Source organism: Corvus brachyrhynchos, unplaced genomic scaffold, assembly GCF_000691975.1.
Source record: "Corvus brachyrhynchos isolate BGI_N302 unplaced genomic scaffold, ASM69197v1 scaffold489, whole genome shotgun sequence".
Classification (NCBI taxonomy): Eukaryota; Metazoa; Chordata; class Aves; order Passeriformes; family Corvidae; genus Corvus; species Corvus brachyrhynchos.
Window position 1 is genome coordinate 170,703 of NW_008239772.1, and position 9,868 is coordinate 180,570.

General features: G+C 49.3%; 1 protein-coding gene across 4 annotated transcripts in view; it reads right to left on the minus strand.

Moving 5' to 3' along the window:
* Positions 1 to 9,063, minus strand: part of LOC108448814 (SH2B adapter protein 1-like) — an 11,357-nt gene extending 2,294 nt beyond the window's left edge. Inside the window, exons 1-8 of one of the 4 annotated variants that reach the window (XR_001864840.1) lie at positions 8,853 to 9,063; positions 8,296 to 8,413; positions 6,707 to 6,782; positions 5,895 to 5,983; positions 4,987 to 5,231; positions 4,446 to 4,611; positions 2,310 to 2,441; positions 1,964 to 2,063 (exon numbers count right to left, since the gene is read on the minus strand). Coding sequence is in view for 2 of the 4 variants with exons in the window: in XM_017742931.1 (XP_017598420.1) it covers positions 4,220 to 4,260; positions 4,446 to 4,611; positions 4,987 to 5,231; positions 5,895 to 5,983; positions 6,707 to 6,782; positions 8,296 to 8,398 (720 nt within the window). In the remaining 2 variants the exon portion in view is untranslated. Of the gene's footprint in view, positions 1 to 1,439; positions 2,064 to 2,309; positions 2,442 to 3,770; positions 4,261 to 4,445; positions 4,612 to 4,986; positions 5,232 to 5,894; positions 5,984 to 6,706; positions 6,783 to 8,295; positions 8,414 to 8,852 lie in introns of those variants that run through there. The other 3 variants (XR_001864839.1, XM_017742931.1, XM_017742932.1) reach the window with 3 other exon arrangements.
* Positions 9,064 to 9,868: the final 805 nt, after the last annotated feature.

The following is a 9,868-nucleotide window of genomic DNA, read 5'->3' on the forward strand; positions in this document are numbered from 1 at the left end:
GGCGGTGGCCAGAAGGGCCCTGTTGGTCATTGCCGCCCCTGCACAGCCCATTGTCTGCTCCTGAAACACTGGGGAATTGGGCTTTCCTTTCCGTGGAAAAGAACTGGCCTTCTCAATCAGATGCCCATGGCCAAAATTGGGATTCTGCCTCCAAAATTTCCTACGTCCGAGGTTTGTAATTATCAAGGAAATTCCCCACAGAACATAAGCAATTACTGGTAATTTTTCCTCTGGGATCATTACTGACTTGGATTTCTGTCAAAGCGTTTGACACATCCCTTGAGGGGTCACAGGTTTGGTTGGGTTGTTTATGGCCTGACAGGCCCAGACTGAACCCAAGCACTCCCGTCACTGCTCCACCCTGTTGTAGTGCCAGGTTTGGTTTAGCAAGCTGCAGCTTTCCCTGAGAACTCAGCAGAGCTGCTTAGGGCAGTGCGACCATTTCGCCCTCCCTTTTCGGACGGCTCCGCAGTCTTGCTCTGGCCAGCTATCAGCTCTACAACACAGTGACAGCAAAGGAGGCGAGAAGGGTCTCTCCATAAGGGTTTCAGAGGACCTTTAATGGTTACATCTTGTCCCAGCGATCCCCAGAGGCAAAGAGACCTTGTGATCCGAGAGCAGGGGGGTTTTGTCAGCGGCTCAGGGGTGCAACGTGAGCGGAGTTGGGGTACAGGAACCAATAGGGAGAGCCCGAGGGAGTGGCCAGGGCTAGGGGCAAGGGAAAGTGGGGGGGAACAATATAGGATAGGAAAAGCAGTGGATAAACAGATCACCACACCACCATGAACTGATATATTGAAATATTGATATAGTTTATAAATACTCCCATTGCCTGCTACTCAGTCTTTCCCTGTGCATCTGGGAAGCAGATTTACTCCATCCTTTGTTCCCAACCACAGCTCTCCAGCCCAAATCCTACTTCTCACAGACACAAACTAAACAGAAAACTACTACAAGTGTTTCTTTTAAAGTAAAATTCTTTGTACATCTGGCTACATTATTAAAATAAATTAATAAAAAATAATCAAAAATTACGAATTTATCAATAAATTAATAAATTATGTGTATTGATGGTCATCAAGGCAAAGCTTTTCAGAGGAGAAAATACCCAATTTGGTAGCACAGATCCCATTTTCACAAGAAGGCATTTTTTGGGTATGGGAATCCTGACCATCTAAGACATCTGAAAATTGGTATTTTGGAATTTGACATTTTGAAATTGGGTTTTTTTGATTTTTTGGAACTTGATTTTCTGGTATTTTGAAACTGAGATTTTTTGGTATTTTGGAACTTGGTATTCTTGTATTTTGAAACTGGGTTTTTGAAAGCTGGCTTTCTGGTATTTTGAAATTTGGTTTTCTATTGTTTTGAAACTAACTTATTCTGTTGTTTTTGGTTTTTTTTTTTTTTTTTTTGGTGGTTTGGAAACTGAGGTTTTCGTATTTTGTGACCTGAGTTTTTGGTATTTTTGAAACCTGTTTCTTTGGTATTTTTGTGTGCTGTTTTTTTTGGTATCTTGCAACCTGGGCTTTTAGTATTTTTGTAACCTGGGGGTTTAGTATTTTGTAACCTGTGCTTGGCAGGGGCCTGGGGCATCCTAGTCCAGACCCTTGCCTTCATTTGCCTTCTTCCACTGCAATTATCCTGGCATGGGAACTGTTTAATTGCAGACTATACAATGAGACACACTTCCTGAAACAAATTCCAACTGCGGAAAATCTCACTGCCACTTAGAAACGCTTCAGAAAAGACCTTGGAAAAAGCAAAGGGGCCCCAGGAAACTGAGGAGAAGGTGGGGAACAATCAGACAGTGAACACCTTCTACTGCTTCTCACTCCAGTCACTACTGTAAGTGCAGCATCCCTGGAATTTCATGTTCAGTGTGTCTCTTCCAAGCTCAACAGGTGAACAAACAGATACTCCAGAATTTACTTCCTTGGTACTTCAGGCAGCACAGACTCACTGTGAGGAAGTGGTATCCAAGGGCAGATCTAAAACTGGTCCTTCCTCCTGCTTGCCATTCTCTCCACACTTTCTTCTTCCAGTGGGATGCACTCTAGGAGCTGCAAAGAACATACAAATTGTCTTTCTTCTAAAGTGTGGCAAGTTGTTCTGACATACCATTATGCCATGATATTATCCTGATTATATTATGCTGATCAATCAGAACACTGTTTAGATAACATTATTTTAATGTCATTGTTGTCCATTGAGATGGAAATGGATGATGTCTCAAGAAAAAAAAAATCTTATTTAAGTTGTAAAAGTAACAGAATATATCACAACACTGCAGTATTGGTACTACTTACCGATGATGAGGCCAACACGGAATTTGGAGACCTTATCATGCCAGCTATGGAATGACATATAGTGTCAAATCTTGAGACTTTGTCCTTCTTGTCCCAGGAGAAGGGCAGACTCTCCGGTGAAAACAAGCAAATCTGTATGATAATCGATTTATTGGAGAATGTGCAATATACATTTCTGAATTTTATGTAAATAAAAGATAGGGGCTGAGCTTCTACTGAAGCAAGACAGGAAGAGTCAACATCAGCAGGATTAAGCTCAGATCAATTTAACTAGTTACAAATTCTATATTTCCTTAAATATTTTGTGGAATTAATTTAAGTATGAAGAAAACTGAAATTATTTTATACCCTAAAAACAAGACACATAACTCTCAGTTCTTCTGAAATACCTGTCATTTTAAATTAAATTAAAAAATTCAATGATTTGAAAAGACAGAGTTTAAAAAACCCACACAGTAAAAAACTCCACATATACACATTATCCTTAATCAATACATGTTTAGGGTTTTTTCCTTTTATTAACATGTTCTTCTCTAACAACACACTACCTGTAAATATTAGTACAATCGGGGCAAGTAATAGGATCCATCTCTCTTCTGGCATTACTGTAAACCGTAAGTGCAGCCACTGTCTGGATTTAAAATTACGTAAGAATAGGACTCTGACTAGACACTGAAACAGCCTTTAAGCATCTCTAGTTCAGCAGAAGTCAATGTAAATTCCAAGGTCTCATAAGCTGACTTAGTCCAAAGACTGTATTTTTCTTCATCTCTTACTATCAGCTCTCAAAATTAGTAACAATCTTAAAAAAATAAAAAGTACTTTTAACATGGGCAAACTGAGTTTATTGCTTGTAAATCACCTTCAGAAACAGCAAAGATTTCGGTGAGTACTTGCAAAGTAAATAAACTTCAGCAGAGAAACCACACATTAACAGGCTCATTCTAATTAGCTATAGGTTAACTAAACTGTAAAAAAACAATAATGGAGACAGACTACAACTGTTTGCCAGTGTTACAAAGACAAATTGCTTCCAAGTTTCCAGTGTACATCTCTGACAGAAGAAACCAAAAATCTCATCATGTAATAAATGCAGCTTCCATTTCTTCCAGGTCTTTCAAACAAGCAACGAAATCTATTCATTCTGTACTCAAATTTACCAGCATTTGAAAACTATTTCAAAATACATTTTATTTCACAGGATACAGATTAAACATTATCTTAGCAAAATAACGCTATTTATTTGGTAGCAAAATTCTGCCATTTGCCCTAATTTGTATGCTATTAAATAAAAGAGTGCAAAATGGAGTCAAATTGTCGGAAGTCTGCTAGGGAGTGCATCCATCACAGAAATACTCATTAACCATGTGCCTACTTACCCATCAATAACATTTTTATACCTTTAATCAGACTCAAGGAATATAGTATACCAAAGCATTTAATTTTAATAAAACAACTCTGTTCTGAATCCTGATTTTTATTCTTATAATGCTGCTGAATTAAATTGCCTTCACAAAACAACCAACCAACCAACCCCCCAAAAACCAAAAACCAAACAAACCCAGACAAAACTCAAACAAAAAAACCACCTCCTGCAAGGTGGGGGTATCACCAAACCTTTCAAAAGTCTCCACAATAAGGGTGTTCTGAGTGCACAGCAGCAGCAGACACCTCAGAGATGGAATCGTGTAGCCACAGGGGCACCCTAGGGTGGTGGTGGCATTTGGGAGGCCCCCCCCACCAAGTTCCCCTGCCATCCTCAGTGGCCACTCGGGTGACCTTGGCCTCAAAGTGCTCCAGGAAAGGCATCAGGAAACAGCGGCTGCTTCAGGCCCACCCAGGTGGGACTCCACAAAGTCATGACAGTGCCGGGCAAAGTTGTGAGTGGCCACCCATGCCTGGCGCTGGCATCACTCATGCCAGCCTGGCGGGGAGTGTGGGGGGGAGAGCCCTGGGGAGGGGGAGAAAGGGGGACAAAGGATGAGGGGGGATGGCCCGAAAACACCTGAAAATTCATCTCAACCCCACCCAAATTCACCCAAATCCAACCTCAGTCACCATGACCCTCCCCAGAGTTCCCCAGAACCACCAAATCCACCCCAAGACTGCTCAAATCCCACCCTGACCCCCCCTCACCGGAGAACCAGCGTGGGGCCTCGACATAGGCAAGCAGGGTGGCATCGCCTTCTGACTTGAGTGGAATCGGGTGCACCCGGAAATAGCTGAACATGTCAAAGATGCTTGGGAATAAGAGGTTCTCCACCCAGCACTGGCTGGCCTCATTCACGGACACCAAGACATGCTGCAGACCCCAGAAAACAGGGCTCAGGGACCCCAGAATTGGGGACAGGGACCCCAAAAATGGGAGATCAGACCCAAAACCTGGGGACTCAACTAAGAATGGGGGTTAAGAGACTAGAAATGGCTCTTAGACACCTCCAAAATTGCACTTTATTGGCCCAAACCTGGGTTTTGAGCCCCCAAATCAGTTCCTGACATCCCAACACTGGCATCAGGACCCCAAAACTGACACCTGGGACCCCAAAAGTTGGGTTTAGGCTCCAAAACCTGGCCTTTAGCTCCCCCAAAACCAGATTTTAACTGCCCAAGCCCCCATGCTTTGAGCCCCCAAGCCTGTGTTCTGCACTGCCAACCCCAGGGGTCCCAGCCCCCTCACCTTGGCCTTGCCGTGGCAGTTGAGAGTCAGCACGTATTGCCCACGCCGGGTCTCGCTGTGCCGCAGCAGGAACAGCCCGTGGTCCCTTGCGCCCCCCGACAGCACCAGCTGGGCTGCACGGAGCCTGGATAGGGTCCCGTGGAACCATGGAAACACAGCCAGCGGGTGCCAGGGGGGCTCCCCCAGCTCATAGGGGGGCAAAGGGGACCCTCCCCCAGCTCCGGGTCCAAGTCCAGCACCACTGCCTGGAAAAGGAACAGCCCTGGAAGGGTGTCTGGGGGGGCAGTGGGAGGAAAGCCAGGATAGGGTGGTCCCGTGGCAATTTGGGGGATAACTCGGGGTCCTGGGGAGGAGGGAGTCCCCACCACTCTAAGAAGCCCCAAAACCTCTCCCTAAAGGACCCCCAAACTGGGAAAAATCACCCCCAATCCTCCCAAAACTGAGGTACAGCCTCCAAATGCCCACTGGGCACCCCCAAACCTGGGATAACCCCTGCTCTCCCCAAAACTGGAGTCCAGCCATACAACAGCCCCAAAACTGGGATAAATCCCCCCCAAATGGGGGTGCAGTCCCCCATTTCAGGTCCAGTCCCCCCAAAACTAGGTCAAATGCCAAAATAAGCCCCAAAATCAAGATAACTCCCCCAAAGAGGATGTCCATTTGCCCCGATGCCCCCCCAGTTCAGGGTCCAGCTGCCCCCCAATGTGCTGCATCAGGGGGCTGGTGAAGGGCAGGGCAGTGGGGGTGTGAAGGGTCCTGGGGGCTCCTCATGGGGGCATGGAGGGGCAGTTCGAGGTGGGGATGGAGCGGAGGAGCCGAGCGGATCTGACAGTCCCCGTAAGCACCTGGGGCAACAGGGGAGGGCAGGAGAGGGGCCTGCGGCAGTCTGGGGGCGCTTTGGGGGTTACCTCGAGCCAGGAGCTCCACGTTGTCCCCCTCACACAGCTCTGCATCCAAGAAGGGTTCGGGGTCGTGCCTGGGGTGCACAAAGTGGGGCCTGGAGGGGGTATAAAGGGGAAGTTAGTGGAGGGGAACGGGGGAACACCAGAGGAAAATAAGGAAAAAAAGAAAAGGGAAAACTGGGGGGAAGAGGTTAAAATGGATAAAAACCCACAGAAAAATTGAGAAAACCACACAAAAATTAGGAAAAAAAAGGGAGAAGAGGAAAAAAAAGGAGAAAAGAATGGCAATATGGGAATTAAACCAACAGAATTGACAAAAGAAAACAAAAAAATTAAGCAAAAATAGGAACAAAAACTTGGAAAAAACAGGAAAGAGAAGGAAAATAAAGGAAAAATAATTATAGAAAAATGGCAAGAATTGACAGCAAAATGTCAATAAAGAACAATAGAAAAGTGTGAAAGTGGAAAAATGGAGCAAACAATGAAGAAACTTGGTTTAAAATGGAGTAAAATGGGGAAAGGAATTTAAAAAGTGAGGGGGAAAGGAAGAGTGGAGAAAAAGGATGGAAAATGAGAAAAAAAGTGAAAATGGGAAGAAAAACACAGAAAATAGATAATTGGGGCAGAAAATTATGAAACGGGAAATAAAAGAAGAAATACAAGGAAGAACAGATAAAAATGGGGAAAATAAAGGTAAAACCTGTAAAAGTGAGGGAAAAGTGGGAGAAAAAGGGGGGAAAAGGGGATGGGAGCTGGGGGAGAGGGGAAAAGGGGGTCCTTGAGGACAGGGAGACACCACAAATGTGTGGGGGGCTCACACTGGGGGCTCGGAAAGTCTCTGAGGTCCTCGAGCCACTGCTGCTGCCACGGGTCCAGAGCCTTTGGGAGCAGCTCCTGTCCATATGGGAATGGGAACAGCAGGGTCAGGATTCCCCCACAAACCTCCGGGGGACCTCCAGAGTCCCCAAACTGGGATAAAGCACTAAGTCCCCAAACCAGGATACAGCTCCGAAGTTGGGGTCCAGCCTCTCCCAATCCCCTCTGAGGACCCTTAAAACTGGGGTGCAGCCCCCTCAAGCTGTGGCACAGCTGCCCAACTCCCCCAGAAATTGAGCCCAGCCCTCAATAAGCCCCAAAGCCAAGACATAACCACCCAATTCACTCCTAAAATATGGGTGCAGACCCCATTTCCACCTGGATCACAAAGGTGCTGCCTCTGGGATCCGCTGGATGCGGGGCTGCCAGCATTGCACACAAGAGGCTCAGCAAAGACCTCAACGCCTGGGGGGGGGGGGGGGGGAGCCACTGGGGACACCCAGCTCCATCCATCCATCCATCCATCCATCCATCCATCCATCCATCCATCCCACTCCCTCTTTTTTCCTTGTTTGCTCCACTTTTCCCTCCTGTTTTTTTCCCACAGTGACTCCCCCAAATCATTTTTTGGTTCCCCCTAATTTGGGCCTCCCCCAAAACCTCAAACCGTCTTTCGGCCCCTCCAGTCCTCTTGGGGAACCCTCAGCCCCCCTCAAGGTGCCACAAAACTTTTTCAGGGCCTGCCCAAACCCTTTACAAGGCCCACCCTGTACCCGTCCCCAGCTCCCTCTGGGTCTCCCTCAAACCCGCTTTTGGCTCTCACAAACTCCTCTGGGCCTCCCCCCAAGGAGTAGAGCAGCCCTGAAACCTTCCCCAGCCCAGCTCTGGGGGCAGGAACAACTCCAGGGCTGCACTGCTGCTGTCGCGATGGAGCAGGAGGTGACACCTCTTCCCCCCCTACCGCAGTTTCTGGGGTTCTCCAGGCCCCAAGCACCCCCCCCCAGATCCTCGGGGGACAGCAGCTGCAGGAACTCTGCACACTGTTTTTGGGAGGGGATTCCCCTGGTGCAGCTGCTCAAGGGGAATCCGGGGATTTGGGTGGTCTCTGGAGCCCCACAAAGAGTTGGAGTTTGGGGGGAATGGGAAGAGCCGGTGGTTGGGCCACGGGGTCGGGGGGCCTGGGTGGTGGGCCCCCCCCCACTGGCACCTCCCTCTTTCAACTGCAGGATGCCCCGAACGCTCTGGATGATGCTCTGGAAGAACTTTTTGCGGAACTTCAACTTGGGAAGGGAGGGTGGGGGGGAGTCAGGGGTGTTTTGGAGGTCTTCCTCTCCCTCCCCATCCTCCTGCAAGGCAGGGGGAGCACCACCAAACCCTCTGAAACTCCCCCCAAAAGGGGGTTCCAAATCTGAAGCAGCAGTGGACAACTCAGAGCCAGAGTAGTATTGCAACTGAGGCGCTGAGTTGAGGGCGGGGGGGCAGCCTTTTGGGTCCTCCCCCACAATTTGCCCCCCCGTTCTCAGCGGCCCATCGGGTAACTTTGGCCTCAAGGTGCACCAGGAAATTCCTGGTGAAGCATTGCTGGGATTACTTGTGCCAGGCTGGTGCGGGGAGCTGGTGGCGCGGCCCGAATCCAGGCCCCCCTCCCTGGGGCGGCGTGCACAGGATGGCAGAGTCTCCAAGGGGCCGCTCATGCTGGGGGGAGGGTGCTGGCGAGGGGGAGAAGGGGGTGCAAAGGGTGAGTGGGGGCCCGGAAACGCCTCAAAATACATCCTAATTTCCCCTTCAATTCACCCGAAGTCCAACTTTGATGACCCCGACCCTCCCCATAGCCCCCCAGAACCACCAAATCCCACCCTGACCCTCCCAGGATGCCAAATCCCCTCTGGGTCGCCCCAGGAAGCCCCCTCCGGCCTCTTAACCCTCTCCCAAAGCACTCCCATCCCCTCAGATCCCCAAATCTGCCGCCAGGACCCTCCGTATCTCATTCTGACACCACCAAACCATCATAAACTCCCCCAAACCCAACCATGACCCCCCTCAATCATGCCCCCCCTGGGCCCTCAGAGCCCCCCAGGACCCCTCAAATCCCACTCGGACCCCCTCAAGCCCCCCTAAGCCTATAAACCCCCAATACATTCCATGTACATTTAATAATACAGTGTGAGTGAGAAAGCAGATCTCAAAGTCTTCTAAATTTAAGCCGAGCTACTGAAGACAGTTTACAGTTTCTCTGAACCGCGAGCACAGTGGTGCAGTCAGATTCCGAACAAATCCGTGTTCAGTTGCCAGGCCAGCAGCGGGCACGCCGAGCCCGCCGCGACCCCGGGAGCGCCGCCTGCCCCACCCAAGATGGAGGAGGGGGTGAGCGACAGCAACGCGAGGCCGCCCCACAGACGGCGGCATCGTGCGCATGCGCCCTTGGGCAGGCACGCGGACGGCGCCGCGGGCTCCTCGCGCCTCAGGAAGGGCGTGGGGTCAGCGGCGCCCCCGCCGAGGAGCCCCCCGGGAAATCCGAGGCACGTCAGCGTTCACGGCAGGTTGCAGCTTTAAACACTCAGGGTTCAGATGCCCCCCCTTGAAATCCTCATCCCTCCTATTACATAGGACAAGTGTTCCAACTCTTGATCCTCACAAACTCCTCTGGGATTTTAAATAGTTGGGAAATATCAAAACTGAGCAATATGCAATAACAGTTATGATACTCAGGTCATTTCTTCTGGAGGGTGGAGGTGGCTTTTCCATCTAAGGATGTTGCTGTGGAGGAGAGTTGGCCAACGGGCTCCATGTGGGACTGGAGGATCCAGGCATGGGACAATGCTTGGGAGCCTGGCAGACGCTCTATTTATGCCACATAGATATTTTTCAGTAGTAGGAAGTGGGGCAGTTTCAACCCCAGGGGAGCTTGAGCCTCTTGCTGCTGCATCCAGAGCTAATGGCTACTTCAGGGAGGCTTTGCCAGTAGCTGGGGAAGGGATGAGCAAGGCGCATGCCAGGAGGAGACAGCAGCCATCCTTCCTGAGGGCTGTCCAGCAGCAGCAGTGCCCCACTCCTGCTCCATTTCTGATCATCAAAATGAATAATTCAAAAGAGATAAGGGTGCATTGAAAGCCTTTCACAGGCTTTATTTATAAATCATGCACCCCCACGCTAAATGAACTTAA